Source organism: Carettochelys insculpta, chromosome 2 (assembly GCF_033958435.1).
Source record: "Carettochelys insculpta isolate YL-2023 chromosome 2, ASM3395843v1, whole genome shotgun sequence".
Taxonomy (NCBI): Eukaryota; Metazoa; Chordata; order Testudines; family Carettochelyidae; genus Carettochelys; species Carettochelys insculpta.
Window position 1 is genome coordinate 58803117 of NC_134138.1, and position 21231 is coordinate 58824347.

The following is a 21231-nucleotide window of genomic DNA, read 5'->3' on the forward strand; positions in this document are numbered from 1 at the left end:
CCCCAGCTGCAGCAGCAGCAGCCAGAAGCCCTGGGCTAAGGGCTGCTGCCCACGGTGACCACAGAGCCCCGCAAGGGCTGGAGAGAGAGTATCTCTCAACCCCCCAGCTGATGGCCGCCATGGAGGACCCCGCTATTTCGATGTTGCGGGACGCGGATCGTCTACACGTCCCTACTTCGATGTTGAACGTCGAAGTAGGGCGCTATTCCCATCCCCTCATGGGGTTAGCGACTTCGACGTCTCGCCGCCAACGTCGATTTCAACTTCGAAATAGCGCCCAACACGTGTAGACGTGACGGGCGCTATTTCGAAGTTACTGCCGCTACTTCGAAGTAGCGTGCACGTGTAGACGCAGCTTAGGATAGCTGTCTACCCCATAATTAACACTACCCCAACTGACAGTATCAGCAGAAAGGAATTGACAGGGCATGAAAACTGAACTATATTCTTATTCCTAGAGATAGTCCTTTGAAGACAATGCTAAGATCCGCTGGCACAAAGCTATGGTGAATCTTGTTACAACATAGCTGTTTCATGGACTATCTTCACTCAAAGTAGATTTGGCACATGGAGACTGTTTTAGTTTCTAGTACTAACAGAATGAATGATGCTTCCAAGGGTGCAGCCTTCCCAACTGAAGTCAAATAGGTTGGTATCTTTCAGGAGAACTATATTTTTTGAAAGCACAAATCCAATAATTTAAAAATAAAATTATACTTAGAAAACTGTATACTTCATCTGCAGTATACTATAGGAAGTCAGGGTTTCTAACTAAAGTAAAGGATATTATTGTCCCCACAGCATAGTTATTACTTTTGTTAGCACTAATGATTTTCATATTAATACTCCTAAGGGTAGCATGTTCTGAAAATGTATTTAAAAGATACTTTGTTGGAAAGATAGATTTAAAGGCATTTTCACATCATTTTATGCCAATGGATGTTAATTGTACCTGTTATTTGGTAAAGTTGTACAATAAGTCCCAGATAAGTTATTGAAACACACTTCATTATTAGTAACAGAGAGAAAGCTGTGCTAGTCTATATACTATCAAAACAAAAAAGTAGTCAAATAGCACTTTAAAGACTAACGATATATTTATTAGGTCAGCTTTCGTGGGACAGACCCACTTCTTCAGACCATAGCCACACCAGAACAGACTCAATATTTAAGGCACAGAGAACCAAAAATAGTGATCAAGGTGGACAAATCAGAAAAAAAATTATCAAGGTGAGCAAATCAGAGAGTAGAGGGGCAGAAGGAGGAGGGAAGTCAAGAATTAGATTAAGCCAAGTATGCAAACGAGCCCCTATAATGACCCAGAAAATTCCCATCCCAGTTCAAACCACATGTTAATGTGTCAAATTTGAATATAAAAGAGAGTTCAGAATCCTGTCTTTCAAGAGTGTTGTGAAAATTCCTCTTCAGTAACATGCAAATTCTTAAGCCATTAACAGAATGGCCCACTCCATTAAAATGCTGGCTCACTGGTTTGTGAATCAGGAGTGTTTTTATGTCTGTTTAAGTTAATGGGCACAAAGCAGACATAAAAACACTCCTGATCCGCAAACTGGTTAGCCAGCATTTTAAAGGAGTGGGCCATTCTGTTAATGATTTAAAAGTTTGTGTCTTACTGAAGAGGAATTTTCACAACACTCTTGAACGAGAGGCTGCTGAACTCTCTTTTATATTCAAATTTGACACATTAACACCTGGTTTGAACATGGATGGGAATTTTCTGGGTCATTACGGGGGCTTGTGTGCATACTTGGCTTAATCTAATTCTTGACTCCCCCCGCTCCTTCTGCCCCTCTACTCTCTGATTTGCTCACCTTGATATTTTTTTTTTCTGATTTGTCTACCTTGATCACTATTTTTGTTTCTTTGTGCCTGAAATATTGAGTCTGTTCTGGTATGGCTATGGTCTGAAGAAGTGGGTGTGTCCCACAAAAGCTCACCTAATAAATTATTTTGTTAGTCTTTAAAGTGATACTTGTCTGCTTTTTTGTTTTGATAAGCATCGTTATGGCATTCACATGTGTTTAAATTATGTTGTTCTAAACTAGTTTTTTTTAGGTCTGTCTTTGGGATTCTGGCACTGTTCATAGTTCTGTTGCCAATAAGTTCATCTACTTGTGTGATGGAAAGTACAGCTGTAATACGTGAAAAGTATGAGAATGTTCTAATCCACGATATTCAGCTGCTGGTAGGTAGTTATATTCTTTTGTTTTATTTTCTTTTTGTCAAAGTCTTCTTGTTGTGAATAATTTTAAGGTTAATTCACCATAAATGTCACATTTAAAGGTAGACATTAAAATGGGTGTGGGTTTTCTTTAGGGGATGTACAAATGCAGTCTCTAATTCTGCAGTCTCACTGGTCAGCATTTATGCAGGAGTTGTGTTGAAAGCATGGAGACTGCTTGTGTTTGTAAATGCTAGTTCATATGAGCAGGAGCTACATAATCTGACCCATGATGTGCAGGTCTTTATAACTTTGCCTGAAATTTTATGCCCATTGTTGAATATATCAGTGCTTTTTTCCTAGAAAAAAATGGTGCTGGAACTCATGCGCCAAACCACCTCCCATGGCCCCCAGGCTTAACCACCCCCTCCAGCCCCCCAAACTGCCCCATCCCACCCCCAGGCTTAACCCCCTCCCACAGGCTCAAACTTCCCCTAGGCTTGCCCCCCCTCCATCCCCAAACTGCCCCATCCCACCCCCAGGCTTAACCCCCCCCCACAGCCTCAAACTGCCCCCAGCAACCTTTCATACCAGCTGTTAAACCAATTAAATCGAGTCCTACTCTTTCAGTGCAGCAGGCAGGGAGCCAGAGGCGTGAGAAGCGGCAGCAGGGGGAACTCTGTAAAGAGCCACATATGGCTCTGAGCTGCCCAACCGCCTTTTAAATATGGTAGTACCGGGTTAAAAAAAACACCTACACTATAGAAGCACCTACACTATAGTACTACAGCTATATATTGCGTGGTCCAGCCTGCTGTAGTGCCACAGCTGTGGCCACTGTAGAGCATCCTGAGATCTTGCCAGAGTGCATCTATGAACACAGACCAGGGAGTTCAGAAGGGAGGTCACTCTTCAGAATTGAAAAGGACTTGCAATATCAGAGAATATTAGGGATGGAAGAGATCCCAGGAAGTCATCTAGTCTAACCCCATGCTCAAAGAAGCCCCAACCCAAACTAAATCGTTTCAGCCAGGGCTTTATCAAGTCTTGTCTTAAAAACTTCTGAGGATGAAGGTTTCACCAGCTCCCTAGGTAATCCATTTCAGTGCTTTACCACCCATTCTATGACATACTTGCCTGAAAGACAATTTGATTTTTAAAGATCAGGCCCTTCTCTTTTGCCTAGCTATCAATCATCATTGGTATTAGCTGTGAAAGCTGCTTCCAGACCATGCCGAAAGAGGAGAGCCTGAACTTTAAACGTCAAATTCTCTTTGGCCATGTCTACTTGGGCACTTAGCACAGATCTGCTGCTAGCTGCGCTATGCTAATGATGGTTCTAGAAATTGCAGATGGGTGCCTATTTGCAAGTTCACATGGCTACATAGCAGAGGCAGCAAGTAGGCATGTAGGCATGGCCTTTCAGACAAGTACTATTATGTCTGCAAAAGGTGAAGTCACACATTTACATTTATTTTTCCCACTACTTGAAGGAGCAGCTCTAGCTACTATAGCTCTTCATGCTAATCTGCCTGTAAAGATGCAGCTTTATCTGGAATACAATCATAAATTTGACCATTGCTATAATTGCAGTTGCTTAAGCAAAAACAGATGGATCAAGATTATGTGGGCAGATGTTTCTCAAGAACATCATTCCTTATCTCTAACTTTATACTGCATTTCTTAGAATAATTTGATCCTTAATCAAAGGAAAAGTACTGTACATAAATTTCATAATGCTTCAAAAGGCATACAGAAATGTCCGTGTACTCTGTCCTTATTAAACTGAGTTTTTGCATTTCTTTAATGAAAAAGGCACATCTGTGTGCTCTTAGAGGCTACGTCTACACGTGAAGCCTACATCGAAGTAGCCTATTTCGATGTGGTGACATCGAAATAGGCTATTTCGATTAATAACGTCTACACGTCCTCCAGGGCTGGCAACGTCGATGTTCAACATCGACGTTGCGCAGCACCACATCGAAATAGGCGCTGCGAGGGAACGTCTACACGCCACAGTAGCACACATCGAAATAAGGGTGCCAGGCACAGCTGCAGACAGGGTCACAGGGCGGACTCAACAGCCAGCCGCTCCCTTAAAGGGCCCCTCCCAGACACACTTGCACTAAACAGCACAAGATACACAGAGCCGACAACGAGTTGCAGACCCTGTGCATGCAACATGAATCCCCCGCTGCAGCAGCAATAGCCAGAAGCCCTGGGCTAAGGGCTGCTGCACACAGTGACCATAGAGCCCTGCATGGGCTGGAGAGACAGCGTCTCTCAACCCCTCAGCTGATGGCTGCCATGGAGGACCCCACAATTTCGACGTTGCGGGACGCGGATCGTCTACACGGTCCCTACTTCGACGTTCAACGTCGAAGTAGGGCGCTATTCCGATCCCCTCATGAGGTTAGCGACTTCGACGTCTCGCCGCCTAACTTCGAAGTTAACTTCGAAATAGCGCCCGACGTGTGTAGCCGCGACGGGTGCTATTTCGAAGTTAGTGCTGCTACTTCGAAGTAGCGTGCACGTGTAGACACAGCTAGAAAGTGTTAAAATTTAAAAGATAAATCAGCTAAATAAAGGCAGAAACCTCAGGCTATAACTAGCTATGTTTTCCCAAGGAGTTTAAGAGTTTGTGTTATACAGGGGTTTTATGTCCACTACAGGACATGTTGCATGGATAAAGTCTGCTACTACCCTTTAATATTGGAACTGTCTGTATATGTGAACGCACACAGGCAGGGACTAATGTAGACCGAGGCTAGTCCTGTGAGTGTCAGATACCAAATCAGAGGCTCCCAGGCACAAGGCACAGAGTTCAGAAGGAGTCTGTATGTGTTAGAAGTCCCCAGGCAAGGCTCGTTCCCCTCAGAGATGTCCTTGGAGAGTAACAAGGAAACCACAGATCCCATCTTCACATGAAGCGTGATGGATGCTTTTGGCTGCTCAGCACATACTCCACACCTCCCCTCTCCTCCCACTGGGCCTGTGGGTGTCCTTAGGGCTGGTTCAGATGCTGCCTATAGCCAAGGCTATGCAGGGCAGTGATGGAGGAGTGCCTCTGGTGCACCTCCCACAGTACAGCTGCTCGTTGCTGTGGCAGCTGTAGCCCAGGGCACGCAGCAGCAGGAAGTACAACGCCAGGCACAGGCTGCCCACTTCCTGCAAGCAAACAGAGGCCAGGTCAGCTGGTGGGGGTGGCTTGCCCCATGCCTCCAGGCCCCCCTGCCAGGTGCTGGCTCAAGGGTGTCCTGCCTGACCCCCCTTTTACCTGTGGGGCTGGCGTTACCCTACCCAGACTTCCCCCTCCTCAGCATCCCAGGCCACGCTCCTTCCCTCATGGCTCTGCTCTGAGCCCTAAGAACGGCCCTGCCTGCTGAGTGACACAGCAGCCGTCCAGTCAGGCCTCATGGCCCACCCCAGGGGTTGGGGCACTGTTCTGCTCACCCTCTCACCATCACCCTGGGAGCTCCGGGTAGGGTAACATCCCATATACAGTGATGCCATGTGTCAGCCAGGGGACTGCAAATGGCTTAAAGAGCCATGTGCAGCTCTGAGCTGCCCAGCCGCCTTTTAAAAATGGTGGTGGCAGGAAAAAAGGTGGCAGAATGCCATTCTGGTGTGTTTCGCCAGAAAAAAGCCCTAGAATATATGCACAAAACTGTCCCAGACGTGATCTCTACCTCTCGCTATTGCCTGTGATTCTGTTTCAGAAAGAATCACAATATTTGAAAGCCAGACCAAAGGCCAGTTAAGGGAAAGGCTGAGGTTAGCACAAGCACCTATTGTGCAGATTTCCTCATTTCCCAGCCAACGTTTTACCCAAGTTTTGAAGAAGTTAGTTCCTGCTTTGTATCTAATCAGTGCTTGTCTGTCTGCTTAGATTACCAGCAAGATGTAGATTACCCCGAAAGGGCCTAGTAGCCTCTTGCCTGAGGTCACACAGCCACAGTAAATAATTTTCAGTTACTACATAGCCTGTGCCCACCTTTGAACTTGCAGTCTAGAGGCAAAAGGCTCTTTATCTCATTACTGACCTACCCTAAGTAATAGTCCTGACGACTACTATGCTGCTGCAGTTTGCATGTAAGAAATTGTTACTTTCAATTTAGTCACTAATCTCTGTCAACTCTGACTCAGCAGGATATACAAGGTTATCCATATGGCTAAATATAATCTAGATTCCTATAAATGCACTGGTTCACAGAGTAAAAATATTAAATAAAAACTTTGTCAAAAAGTAATGTCAGCATACACAGAGATTAATCTTGATTTCTGAACAATCTGTGTTATGTTTGCATGATTATTTCTCTCCAAATTATGGGTATTGAAAAGAATGACAAGAGTTAAATATTATTTTTATTAGAAGTTGTGTGTGACATGCTGATTGTGATTTTTGCTCCATATCTGGGGACTGGAGGCATTAACAGCAAGCAACTAGTGGGCTGTATCTTGAGCCCTGTGCAGCTACAAAATTTGTATTACCATGCAATCTGCAAAAATGATCCAAGGATACCGCAGGTGTACAGGACTCCAGTTATATCTTGGCTCCCTCGAAGTCTGTGGCAATTTTTCATGGACTCCAGTGGAGCCAGGGTTTCATCCACTGTCCTTTTGTCCCACCCAGTCAGAGATGACTGCTGTGGGAATTTCAGGGGAATAGGGCACTGGCCATGTACCTTTGCTCTGCCCCTTCCCTGCCCCTCACTCTCCTGATCTGCCCTACCCCTTCCATGCCTGTGCCCTGTCCACTCTTGCCCCCCTGCCCCATGGAAGCACCGTGCTGCATTCAGTGAGTGCGGGGCAGTCCCTCCCCATCAGCAGCACAGTGTGGGAGTAGGGTGAGCTAGAAATCTCATGTTGCTTTTGGGCCCCTGCACTCACTGGAAGTGGTGCAATACTGATGGTAAGTTCTGGGGTTGCATATGGCCCCTGTGTACCTCCCACATTTTGCCTTTGCACCCAGTGACAAATCTGCCTAGCTACCAGGACCAATTACTCTTAAGCTCTTCGAAAAGGCAGATGGAGCTGCCTCTTGTGTCTAAGTTGTAATTTCAAGTGTTTCAACAAACAAAGCTATTGGATGCTCTCTTAATATTTTTATGTCTTTGAAAATTTGACTGTTTAGGGCTTTGTGTGGATTCACTTCCTCCATGCTTAACCAATCTGCTGTTTACAAGGTTTGAGGTTAATTTTGTTCTTTTGAAACGCAGACAAAGTTAGGCAAAAATGCAAAGGGAAACTCAAAAAACAGAAATGACTAAAACAGTCTTATTTTTTTTAGAAGTATAAGTTGACATAATATTGATATGAATTAATTCATTTCCTCTGCAAGGTTCAGAGAGACTTGCGGGTGGGAGGGAAAGAGAACGCTTTTGTTGGGCAGAGGTGAAAGTAAGGGAGTGCGACCCAGTGTGCCATTGTGGTAAGAGCTTGATTGGGGTCTCTGCTGCAGGAGGAGTTGGGGAATGCTCCCAGCCAGGTTGCTGGGGCTCTCCTGTAGACTGCCATACTAAGCAGCAGGTAAGTGAAACAGACAGGCTGGCTGGGGGCATGCCCCATGCCAGTCCAGTAATAATCCAGCCCCCTCCCAGGTGTCCTTTAGAAAGGATGGGGTTGCTGAAGTCCCCCACATTCCTACCTATGTTGCTAGCTGCTTGCAGTTCCGCTTCTGTCACTGTAAGCGAGTGAGAGGAAACTCACAGCCTGGTCCATTCCTCTCCTCCTGTCTGACATGGGGAGGGGGCAGAGAAGTGAGTGACCCATGCTGTGAGCTTTCTTCCCTCCCTGAGGGTGATGGGAGGGGGAGAGAAAACAACAAGCAGCATCTGTAGGAATAGGGAGGACTTCATCCCCCTGTCGTCCCTAAATGTCACCCTTGCTGCTGGGCACTTCCTGCCCACATCCCAGCCCCCTGCCGTAAGACCCTAATCCCCTGCTCTGATTCCCGGACCTCTTTACAAACCCCAACCCTCTGCCCGGAGCCCATCCTCACACGCCAACTCTGACTTGCACCATCTCCAGCCTCCTGCCCTGAGGTCCACACAGCCCTACCCTGACTCCTGTACCATCTCCAGCCTCCTGCCCTGAGCTCCTCACACCCCATCCCCTGTGCCATCTCCAGCCTATTGCCCTGAGCTCCTCACACCCGAACCCTGACTCCTGCATCCCCCACATGTTCTGACCCTCTGCCATAAGCCCCTCCTCCTACCCTCTGTCCTGACTCCTGTACCCCAAACAACATCATCCCCTGACCTGAACCCACAACATTTCATGTACCACAGTCCCTGCCCTGAGCCTCCCCTGCATCTTCCGCCCCATGCTTAAATTTCTTTGAGGTCCTGTTGCATTAGAACCCCCAACCCAAGGCCCTCCTCCCTCCCATCCTCTCCCCACAGTGTTGTGTGTTTGAAATACGATAGTATCTGTAAGAAATTTAAGTTACTTCCACCCTTGCCTTTGGGGTCTAGATATTATTATAAGCATCAGGGGCTACGTCTACACTAGCCAAAAACTTTGAAATAGCCATGCAAATGGCCATTTCGAAGTTTACTAATGAAGCTCTGAAATACATATTCAGCGCCTCATTAGCATGCGGGCAGCCGCAGCACTTCGAAATTGACGCGGCTCGCCGTCGCGCGGCTCGTCCCGACAGGGCTCCTTTTCAAAAGGACCCCGCCTACTTTGAAGTCCCCTTATTCCCATCTGCTCATAGGAATAAGGGGACTCAGAAGTAGGCGGGGTTCTTTCGAAAAGGAGCCCCATCTGGATGAGCCACGCAGCGATGAGCCGCGTCAATTTCGAAGTGCCGCAGCCTCCTGCATGCTAATGAGGCGCTGAATATGTATTTCAGCGCTTCATTAGTAAACTTTGAAATGGCCATTTACATGGCCATTTCGAAGTTTTTGGCTAGTGTAGACACGGCCAAGGTGACAAAAAAAAGGGTGCGGAAGAAGGGCACAGTCAGTGGTGGAAGCAAAGGGGCGAGACTCATAGCTCATAGACATTTAGGGGGATTCAGACACAATTTCACTTCATGTCTATGGAAGATGCATGCCAAAATCCCAGAAATCCCTTGGAAAATCTCAACCTATGTCTGTTTCTTAAGGGAGTAAACTTTAAGTACAAGCACAGCAAAAACCACTGTTAAGAATCATCTAAGTGGAATTCATAGTCTCAACATTACAAAAAGCTACCCTGGTAAAGAATAGCTAAATTATTTCCTCCATTGCTTACTTGACAAGAAAAAAATCAGCACTCTCTCCTTCCACTTCTTGATGCCATCCCAAAAAGCAGTGTAAGGAGTTAAGCTTACCAACTGATGATATGAAAAAAAGCTAGCTTGATTAGAGCACGATTACATTATTTAATATATGATCTATTGTAGGAAAATATGTCTGGAGAGCATCGTGACCGGTGCTGCAGGAATAAAAGACGTGACAACCCAAGTGTGAATTTCTGCAATGATACTCAGGTAAAATACAACTTTTTCTTTGAGTGATTGCACATGTCCTTTGCAATATAGGTACACACCCTGAAGACAGGCACCAGAAAATATTCACTCAGTGGTATTTTTCAAGTCACTGGAAATGCTCTGTCTTTGCTCCTGAAAGTCTTTCTCTGTGGACTTTGTTTCCTCTTTTTCTCTACATATAGTTTTGTACATAGCTGGTTAATTTTCTCTTGTAGTGGTTAGTTTCTTTTACACCCAGTACTGAGGCATGCCTTGGTGGCTGGGCTTCAAACCTTGTGGGTCCTGCAGGAAGGCTGTGCCTCTGAGCTATCCTATTCCAGCTGCCTTAAGTGCTTAGGGTGAGCTCACGTTTGGGAGCACTGCAAGAGCTGAGTGCACTTCAAGCCATGTATCAAAAATGACTGTAATGCTAGGCTGAAATCCATCTGAATAGAAGCAGCACTCAGACCTCCATTGGATCCAGGCCATTCTGACTCTGTGCCAAGCATGAGTGGTGTCAGTGAGGAGCACTTCTGCTGTTGTGTGGGCACCTCAGCATCATTTACCCTCTCCAGTGTTGTGGAGAAAACAACAAACAAAAAAAGCCAGTCACAGGAGGACATTCCCCATGCCCTAGGACAGCCCAGCACAGAGACCACAGTAGACTGCAACCCACATTGGGCCACTCATCTGTGGGCTCTGAACAGAAACTACTTATGTTCTTGGAGTCAGAGGTGCAGCTCTACCTCTGTGGCAGGAACAGGCCCCAGAGGGCAAGTCAGCACTGTCCTGCAACAGATCTGCACCAGGCCATATCATCAACTGGTTGGCCAGTGGCTCTTCTGAAAAGCGGGGGCATTTCCCTTTGTGCAGGGTCCGTGCTCAGACTCGGTGACCTTTAACATTCACACAGTGGCAGGTCTTTCTCTCTGTCTCTCTCTCTCTCTCTCTATCTCTCACACACACATACACACACACATACCCCAACCATACAGCTCTCTCATGAAAGGAGGATGACTGACCAACCTTTGCTATTACCTGGTATCGTGGCAACACTGGGGAGACATGCAGGGCCAGATTTCTACCAGAGTTGACACTAGAAAGTGGCCAGCAGCAGCTTTTGTGCACTATTTTTCCGGGAAGAGATGGGAGCTGCTGCCAGCCACAGGGGAAGAAGTGGGTAGTGGGAACGATGGTTTGACCATGTCTTTGCAGAGTTCATCTCTTTCTCCACTTCCACTTCCTCTGTGGCCAGAAGCAGCTTGTCCCATCCTGCCTGCAGTTTCAAAAGGTAAACCTACACCTCCCAGCTTCTGCTGGACACTAAATGATCCAGGCACCTCCTGTCCCCCAGCTACAGTATGGGCAGGAAAAGGTTAAGGCCTAAGGGCTCATTGTCAACCAGGGCCCAGAGAACCTGGACTGCACAGGCTTCAGCAAACCCAGCTAGAGAAGTGGCTCTGCAAGAGAGGCTGAATAGGGGATGGAACAGGGGCAGGACATAGGATCTCGGGGTTGAGGGGGATGCTAAGTCTCTGCCCAGGGATGTGTTGTGGAGCTGCAGGGCCAGGGCACAAATAGGCTGGAAATTGCTTCCCCCATCCCACCATTCCAAAAGTTAGCTGGGGCGCAGAGAGGCTTTGCTGTACCAGTGGTGCACGGGGCTTTGGCACATGCTGGGCTTGGTTCCTCCTGGCTAGCACCCCAGGCCCAGAGGATCTTGGGCTTTCTTGGGGTGACAGCCCTGCCAGCATCAGTGGGGGGAAGGAACAGGCCTACCAGCCAAGCTATTAGTGAGCTGAGTGCCCCAGCCAGGAGCTGGTTCTCCTCACAGTACCGTCAGCAACCTGTTCCCTGCCCGGGGAGATGTGTGTGGAGCGGGGGAGGTATAGGGAGTAGCAGTGAGGCTAGTGATGGTGAAGAGGTGAAACAAGGAAACGAGAGTAAGAGAGGGACCACGGAAAGGGCTGAGGGGTGGGCAACAGAGGCAACACATAACCAGCTGTTCTCTGGAACCTGCCCACACTAATCAGACACCACACAGTGCTGGCCAGAAACAGCCTAGGGGGGTGGCCCTGCTGGCCAACATTCAGTGCACAGTGGGGGCTGTGCTGAGAAACCAGTAGGAGGATCTGGGGAACTTACTTGGGTCTCCTTGGAACTCAGGGCCTGTGGTCCCAGGAAGAATTCTTTCTACACTTCAGTGTCTGTCACATCTAGCATTCCTGCCTCATGTTACAAGCAGAAGTGTTTCATTCCTAATAAACAACATGGCAGCTGTGTTCAACATCAGCAGGCAAGCCAGGAGTTGGCTTTTCCCTGTGTTGAGAGGTAGTAGAGTTGTGTGATTTTTGTGCAATCTAATCCTTTTACCTGGAGAACTTCTACCTATTAATCACACAAAATAAGGTAGTAGATCACTTCAGTGGATCCTTCTTTGATCACAAGTGGATCCTTTGCCGACTTGCTGCAGAGTTTGTTTTCCAGCAGTGTGAGACTCCCCAGATAGACCTGTTTGTTGTAGAGCACAACAGAAGGCTACGTCCACAGTAGCCTTCCTCTTTCAAAAGAGGCAAGCAAATGAGGGAGATTAAAAATGCAAATGAGCACTGTATTTATGTTCCTGGCACCTCATTTGCATATTCGTTCAAAAGAAGGAAAGCAGTATAGACGTAGTTCTTTCAGAAATAATCCCTATTTGGAAAGAACCCTTCTTACTATGTTTTTTTCCAGGAAGAAGGGTTCTTTCGAAGATAGGGTTTACTTTCAAAAGAGCTGAATCTGTGCTCCTTTTCTTCCTTCAAAAGAAGCTCTTTCAAAAGAAGAATGTGAAAATGAGGTGCCAGATATGTAAATCTGTGCCTCATTTGCATTTTCAAGTTCCCTTATTTGTATGCCTCTTTTGAAAGAGGAATGCAAGCGTAGACGTAGCTGAAGTATCAACAGTTCTGCTCCCTTTTGGGTCACAGTCCCAGGTAATTTTCAGAAGCTTTCCTTCTTCCATGGATGTGGCAACTTTTCTATGTATTTTCTCTTATTCACTCATGCCCGAGGTTGGTCATTCTGATAGCCTAGGTTGGTCAACCACTCTCCTGGACCTCACAGCAGTGTCTCTGATCCCATTATCTCTACATCCAGACCTGATTTCTCAAGACCATGCTCATCTGCTCCACTCATACACCCAGTCCTTTTAACTGACAACCTGGAAACTTCATGGTTAAACCACACAGAACTAGCCTCATTAGAGCAGATGCTTGATGTTCTACTAGTAAAGAGAAAGTCTTCCACCAGGGTGGCCTACCTGGCAGAATGAAGTGGTTCACTATCTGTTCTTTCCAGAAGCATGTCTTGCCTGTTGTGGCTACAGTTCTCTAGAATGAGTACTTGCTCCATTGAATTAGCAGTCAATGTGAGTTTAACCCTGGCATGAATTAGAGTCCAGCTGGTAGAAGTCTCTTCTTTTCACCCTGGGATGAATGAATGACTTCGCAAATAAACAACATTTCTAACTATTTCCTTGAGGGCAGTAGAGGCGGTACGTTAAAGGGCAACAGCCAGTCACCTCCAGGACCTCAACCTTATCTTGCTCCTTACTGTACCTCTTGAGAAGGTGACCTTCTTAGCAGCCATTTCATCAACCAGAAGAGTTTTAGAGATATTTGCTCTTATTTTGGAGTGACTGTGTTCTGTAAGGATAAGGTGTAATTGTGTCCTCACCCTGCTTTGCTTCCAAAAGGTGGTCTCGCATTCCATACAATCAAGTTATCTTTGTACTGGTTTACTATCTGAAACTTCATATGAGCAGGGAAGAGCAATGGCTCCACTTCTTAGATATTAGGCATGCACTGGCTTTATATGTAGTAAGGGCCAAACAGTTTTGGAAATCCACCCAGCTGTTTGTACAGATTACAGCCAGGCTGAAAGGTCTCCCCCATCATATAATTTCATAACGGTTCAGGTCATGTATTTACATGTGTTACAAACTACCAGGTGTTCCCACCCAAACCACACAAGTGTCCACAGTAGCATTTTGAGCATGGGTCCCTATTCAAGACATTTGTAGCACAGCAACTTTGTTGTCAATGCACATATTTGGTTCTCATTGTACCCTCACTCATCAGGCTAGGGGTCATGCCACATTTGGCCAATCTGCATTGTAGTCATCATGTCAAACTCTGAGCCCTCCACCTGTACAACTGCTGGGAATCTCCCACATTGGAATGCACAGGTAATGTGCAATCACTCAAAAAGAAAACAAAAATGTGTACTGTCTTTCTGTAGCTGTTGTTCAGGGGCCATGGGAGTGAGTTGCACATGTTCATTCCAACATACACTCTCCTACCCCTCTTATTGGAGTCATCCAGAAAAAAAGGGACTGCGGGGAGGTTGGCAGTGCACTGTGTAACAGTGCTGTGGACACATGGTACCAAAGGGCACCAGAGCCAACCCTATGGATATCACTGAGTAACGCTCAGGGCGTGCACACACTTGTACTAGAATGAGCGTGTGCAGCGCATCTCAAAGAACAACAGTTACAGAAATTTAAGTTTTTTTGGTTTTGTTTTTTGTTTTGTTTTGTTTTTTTTAAGAATTTACTTGTGCTTGTGTGTTGTAGCTTTCTTTTCTGTATAACCCAGTCTCTGTGTAACAAATTCTGCTTAAGGATACTGTTATATTGTGATCACAGCAAGTCCTGTTTTTCAGAGTATGGATTCTAGAACTCTTCATTTTAAAACGTGACAATGATTAGACTGGTGGTTTGCTGAGACTAAAGCCTACCAGGCTGACCAACATTGTCTCGTTTCCTTGTACTCCCCTGACCATTCTTTGTCAGTCTGTGTCCATCAGTTCCTCATATTTAGATTAGAAATTCTTTGGGGCAGACACCATCTTTTTGTTCCGTGTTTGTACAGAGCCAAGCACAGTGGACTCCTAGGAACTTAATAACGTTTCCTTTCAATCTTTTCTGAGGCTAAAATTTATGCAAGCTGCACAGAAGTACTTGATTTTTATTGAAACTTTTAAGCAGTAGTCCTATATCCAGAAAAGCCAATCTCATACTACAGAGATTATATTCACTTCTCAAAATGTTGATTTTTAAAATATTATTTTCATACAGTATTAAATGAAGAACAGGATAACTTCTTTTTGTCAGTTAGCTAACAAAAATAGCTTTTATTTCCCTGTCAGTTTTTTTCTGGTCTTACCAGTGCAACTAAACCTTCACTTCAAATGTTGATCTTTAATTTTGTGTGGGTAAGACAACTTTTACAAAATAATTTGTACTTTCTAATAAAAAGTATTTGTAGTATCATGTTGTGATATAGTCCCCATGTAAAAGCCAAAATTAATAATTTGGGAGTGGGGGAATCACACTGGTATACATATTAGTGTTCATAAATCCATATAGAGGTTGTTATTATAACCACAGAATCATTTTTTAAAAATTTGATACATTGGTTTGTTCCAGACTCCATCAAAACCCACCATTGTCAGTTGTGATTGCAGACTGTATTTAACACATCGGCTGGGTCTACACTTGCCCCCAACTTCAAAGGAGCATGTTACTCAGCGTAACGGGAGCTTACTAATGAAGTGCTGCATTGAATACGCAGCACTTCATTAGGCTAATTCTTCCCTGCAACAACTTCAAAGTGTAAAACTTCAAAGTGTCAGCATGCTCAAAATTTTGGGGAGTAAAGGCACTTCGAAGTAGCGTGAGCACTTCAAAGTGCCCATGGCAACATGCATGCTGGTACTTCGAAGTTTGACACTTGAAGTTTGCCGCGGGGGGAGAATTAGCCTAATGAAGTGTTGCGTAATCACCACAGCACTTGGTTAGTAATTTCCCATCACCCTAATTAACATCCCCCCTTCAAAGTTGGGGGCAAGTGTAGACAAGCCCTCTAGTAATATAGTTACAAGGGTCTGAAACTTTAGTCAGGTTAATCACACAACTAGTGAAACAGCTCTGAGCTTGAGACAGCCAACAATTATGTAAAATCTAAGGGCGCTCGAACTTAAGGCATCTTTTCTTTGTTTCTTTCTTCATAGGAAATAAGGTCATTACAGAACATGGCATGTGACTTGCTTAAATTTTTTCGTAAGCAGAAGATCAGCATAGATTTCAGATGGCAAACTGCTCTGGTTTCATGTATGACATTAGACATTCTGCGCTGCAAATGTGATAGGCCAAGAGCTGGAGACGTAAGTTGTTGACAAATCCCGCAAATTACCTAGCATATTCTCATATTAGAAAGGAAGTACTTTGCTCTCTAATAAGACTCTTCAGAATAGGATGTTACTACCATGGACCAAAATGAAACATTATAACATCCACCCCGTAGTATATGTCCCTTGATGCACAGTTTAAGGCTCTAAAGTAAACCCAATGGACAGCTATGAAAAGATTCCCATTGACTACAGTTGGCTTTGCATCAGCCCCTTAACAGTTGGCTCACTAGAACAGCTTTGTAGATGAGAGCAGATATGTCGTTTCTCTCTTCAAATAAAATATAACTTAGTTACTATTTGCAAAATTGTATGAATTACTGCTTTTATTGCCTTGCCACAGTACAACTAAGGAAAGCATGGCCAGTAAGTTAGTTTTCCAGGATTACTAGTCTGTGCATTATCAAGTCAAGCCTTTTTCTCTACTGACCCTCTATTTTGTGCACTAAAACCTAAGACAGCTTTTCTTTCATTTTTAAATTCAGTATTTTTGGGACAGCTTATATTAATACCAGTAGGAGTTCCAGGAATTAAATTACCCTTGCACCAATTAGAGAATGCACTCAAAGCATCATGAATCTTATATATAACTTTTTAGAGAAAAAGATACTTGATGGTATGTACTCAGTACTCTCAACCAATATTCTTGAACCTTAATTTTAAAATACTTACATGTGAAACCTTCCAGGCACCTTAGGTGCTAAAGGAAGTTGGTAGTTCAGCAGGTGGCACACTTCTTCAGAATCAAAACTGAGTTGTCTGATTAGGTATAAAGAGGCCCTGTGTGACTAGTGGTACTGATCTGACTGTGACCACAAGTGATGGCCTTATTGGGTGTAGCCCAGTGTTCTGACTCAGGATAATTAAATGCATTGATATACAATTAGAGTGTTTTGCGTTTTAAATTGTTTCTGTACGGAAAGGAGTATAAGTTCACCTCAATTAATAATTTGAACTGTTCTTTTACAGGTTTGTGAATGGGTTAGACTAAAGAGCAGAGAAGACACACAAAGCAACAAGAAAAAATGTTGCCAAGAATTATGTGAACTAAAGGAAACTATATCTAGCCTTAGATCCTGCTGGAATAAGTTTGAAAAAGAAATTGCTAGGTAAAAACCTTAAAATGCAATCCTATCTGTTTTTTCAAAGTGGTGTAACCCATGGGGTTCTGGAATACAGTGGCAATGCTAGATGCCTTTGCACTTCACATGTGTTCTTCAAGTATCTCTGCTTACGTAAGTACTTTTTGCCAAAGTCCTGATGAGAAGATCCTGTACCTATTTCTGGGGACAAAGTCAGTGGAAACCAACTAATTGGACTGCAGAAGTCCAAGAAGTGGATGCTAACACTGCAGCTGGAAGCAAAAACAAACAGAATAGACTGCTGTAGCCCCACTTTTATACACTGAAAAGTACTTGGACTCTGTAGCTACCTACAAAAGTACATGGCCGTGTTTTTGACTAACTTCATATTACTTTAAAATGAAAAGAAACTTGTTAGGTGCCTACTGTGATAAATAATCTTGGAAACAGCAAAGAAAGCAAAGTGTCATACTAATATGATGTTTTGTATAACTGCATCATAGATCAGAATTAACATTTGTGGTAATTAAGAATGGCTCCTGAGCCACTTCTGTTGATGCAGTACCAGTTGAAGCACGGAGATCTGATGGGATACGCAAGCTGCTTTTAAGGCCCAAAATAGGAACCAGATCTGTGCCGGCAAAAGATAAGGGAATGAATTATTTTAAGCATCTTAAGAAGAGGTGTTTGTTTTGCAGGGATCTAGTATGGAGGCAGCTAAAAAGACAAGAGTGTAAGGCCTGTGGAATGGAGAAAAGGGCAGCTACTGACATATGCAAGATCAGTTGACTCAAGAAAATACAGGCTGAACCTCTCTAATCTTTCACTCTGTTGTTTGGCAATGTCTGTATTCTGGCATGATTTTAGATATCTGGACAGCCACCGATCATGGGTGTGGCCAAGTTTCCCATGGTGCTACAAAGTTTGTTTACAGCCACCAGTCCTGGCTCCCAGTCTTCTGTGCTGTTATTTAGCTGTAGTTTACCCCTAAATGTCTTCTAAGAGCCCAGGAAGCAGTGGAAGTGTTGGTAATGCAGCTAGACAATATTGACCTCCCATTAATTCTCTCGTCAGGCACTGCTCAGGTCGGCAGGGTGCAGATGAGAAAGGTTCAACCTGTACCAGCTTTGTGGATTTGGTCATTGCAATTAGCTGCAGGAATAGTTAGACCAGCTTACATTAATTTTCATGTCTTCTGTGTATATACTTTATATAGTGTATTTAACATAAAACAAACATTTTAAGATATGAGTATTTTCAGAGACTAATATATTGGTATTTTACTAATTAAATGTTTATATTTAATTCTGTCATGAATTTATGAATATTTATTAGTTGTGTATACCTCACAATTTCTTACTTAGACATTACTACTCCTTTTGTAACAAAACCCACTCGTAATGTATCTAACAAAATGGTGTTTCTTTTGGTATCATTGCTTCTGTTCTAGTTTTTGGCATATGAAGACATCACTGGCAGAACTGATACTGTCACTGTTAGTTAAAGTAACTGACAGTCACGTGCTCTACTAACTGCTGGATGGCATTTCCTTCGGGCTCTTAGATCCACCTTGTTCACCACCTCTTCCCTTTCACCGTAGCTGCTCTCTTCCCACAGATGGAGTCCTAGCATGTCTGCTTTGTGGCTCAGCCCTCCAGCTAAGCCCCACTGGGATTTTCCCTTCAGAAGGAGTCTTTCTAAATTTCTCTGTGCAGGTAGCATCAGGCAGTCTTCATACTCACTGCCCTTACTATGTCAGTCTTGCAGTGACTCAGGCCATCTTCCCTTTCATTGTCCCATGCGGTACCACTTTCCAGTGGATAGTAGGGAACCCTACCCTGTCCTGTACACTGGGTTCTATCCCTGGGCCTTGCAGAGTGCAGTTAAGTTCTGTGGCTACACCAACCTGAGAGTTCTCATCCCTGGACTAACTCCAAACATGCTCTTCTAAGATTTTCATTCTCCAGCCTTCCTAGTCAGACTGCTCTCTCTTATGGTAAACCCCTTTCAGAGGGTTTCTATCCACCCCCTTTGCTTACCTCAGGGAGATAGACTACGGCCTTCCTCTGTGTAATGTTCCACACTGTTGTCAGCTTCCTGACTATAGAACTGCACCTATTCTCTCATCCATGAGTTTCCTTCACATTAATTGCCTCCTTGAAGCATAAATATCCCTCATTTGCATTTTAATTGGCTGATTGGGCCCATCTGAACTAATTCATTTTTTTCAGGGCTGATGTGAGGAGGCAGGAGCACTAAATTGGTAACAAGCACTGCATACTGTTCCTCACCCAGGCAACATACCCTAAATTTAGTGACTTTTGCCTGGGTGAGAATGACTAAAGTTGGGTGACTATAGTGTCTAGTGCCTGGAAAATGAAGTAAGGCACAGAGCATGCAATGGATGCATAGGAAAAGCCATCGAAAGCATGAAATTTGCATTCTACCACAATTGGTACAGGAACAGGCATTTCTGAACAGCTGACCACTTACATTTTAAAATCAAAGTTATTTATTTAAAATTATCACTGTGACAGTTAATCTGTTATCCATTACTTCAACTTATTAATCAGGACCCACGCCTTCCAAAATGGCCAGATCTTTCCAAAATGGCGAGGCAAGCCAAGGTGGTGAGATCAAAAAAGCAGGGAAGGTTGGTAGTGAACCCAACTACAAAAAATCAGAAGTTACTTGTTGAATGGTGAGTTCCCTGAGCATGTCAAAGGAATCAAGAACATTGGGCCACAGAATAATTTTATTGAACAAGCTGGGCATTTCACAATAAGAAATGGAGAGCTCCGTTACTGATACAACAATATTATGAAACCAAAGAGACCCTTCGCACACGATGCTTTAAATATTAAGGACAAGGGAAAAAGATATGAGCTACTGAAATGTGCTCTTGAAGGGTTAGGCACAGCAAAATAGGTTAAGGCACTGGGAGGGTACATTGGTCACAATGTGATCCTTTGGAACTTGCAAGACTCAGGAATGTGATGGCAAAAAATGAAAATGGATGTTAGAAAATGTGTTGTCACCCCTGTGAGCACTGCCAGAAAAGGGCCACAAAAAGGAGCAAGTCAGCTCCAGAACTTCACAGTGTGTCCATCCCAAATAAAGTCTGGCACCAAATACAAGTAAATTTATGTTCTTTGCCCAAAAATCCAGAGGGCTATGTGTGTGTTTGGCCGTGTCTACACGTGCCCCAAACTTCGAAATGGCCACGCAAATGGCCATTTCGAAGTTTACTAATGAAGCACTGAAATGCATATTCAGCGCTTCATTAGCATGCGGGCGGCAGCGGCGCTTCGAAATTGACGCGGATTGCCGCCGCGCGTCTCATCCAGACGGGGCTCCTTTTCGAAAGGACCCCGCCTACTTCGAAGTCCCCTTATTCCCATCAGCTGATGGGAATAAGGGGACTTCAAAGTAGGTGGTGTCCTTTCGAAAAGGAGCCCCGTATGGACGAGACGCACGGCGGCAATCCGCGGCAATTTCGAAGCGCCGCTGCCGCCCGCATGCTAATGAAGCGCTGAATATGCATTTCAGCGCTTCATTAGTAAACTTCGAAATGGCCATTTGCGTGGCCATTTCGCAGTTTGGGGCACGTGTAGACACGGCCTTTGTGTTGTAGCAGATTATTTGTTTAAGTGGCTAGAGGTGAAGCCTCTGCAGAATGCCGAAGTGGTGGCACTTTTCATTTATGACCTGATTTGCAGATTTGGTTGCCCCAAAATACAAATTAATGACCAGGGGCATAAGTTCAGTAACAAAGTTTTGAAAAATTTACATCTTTTAACAGGAACAAAGCAGAGCTTACCACCCACAGGCAAAAATGGCCTTGTAGAGTGTGCAAATCAGAAAATTCAGGATGCCATGCTAATGGTGTTAGAAAGGGAACAAGAGGAATGGCTAAAGGTGCTACAGGGAGTCCTGTTTGCATTCCAAACATCATGACATAAATCAACAGGCATTACACCTCGTGAACTCATGTGTGCCTGGAAGCCAGTGCTGCCCATACATCGCCTAAACAATGTTGACAGTGAAATGATGAGATTCGTAGACAATGGTGATGATGAAATGATGAGATTCCTGTTGATCTTGATTTAATGGAGTGTACTTTAGATGCCAGTGGGTCAAGTGATTTTGGACATCACATCAAGCAGATACATAAAATTGTAGAAGAGGAGGCTGCAATGAACATTAACACACAAGCAAGACAAAAAAGGATTATGAAGAATGCCATAAGCAGCAAGAAGCCTTTAAAATCAGTCAAA

The 21231-nt window shown here is 44.5% G+C and overlaps 1 protein-coding gene across 1 annotated transcript; it reads left to right on the forward strand.

The window, feature by feature from the left end:
- The first annotated feature begins 614 nt into the window (after window positions 1-614).
- On the forward strand, window positions 615-18205 carry LOC142008519 (interleukin-7-like). The gene is made up of 5 exons (XM_074985724.1): window positions 615-648; window positions 2067-2206; window positions 9576-9662; window positions 15696-15848; window positions 16842-18205. Exons 2-5 carry the CDS (start codon window positions 2141-2143, stop codon window positions 16983-16985), a joined length of 450 nt encoding a protein of 149 aa, XP_074841825.1. The 5' UTR covers window positions 615-648; window positions 2067-2140; the 3' UTR covers window positions 16986-18205.
- The last annotated feature ends 3026 nt before the right edge of the window (window positions 18206-21231 follow it).

Excerpts from the sequence above, each read along its gene's own strand:
- LOC142008519 (XM_074985724.1), top strand. The coding sequence starts at position 2,141 with ATGGAAAGTACAGCTGTAATACGTGAAAAGTATGAGAATGTTCTAATC. Across the intron at positions 2,207-9,575 it reads TCCACGATATTCAGCTGCTG|GAAAATATGTCTGGAGAGCA; the intron begins GTAGGTAGTTAT and ends GATCTATTGTAG. Across the intron at positions 15,849-16,841 it reads ATAGGCCAAGAGCTGGAGAC|GTTTGTGAATGGGTTAGACT; the intron begins GTAAGTTGTTGA and ends GTTCTTTTACAG.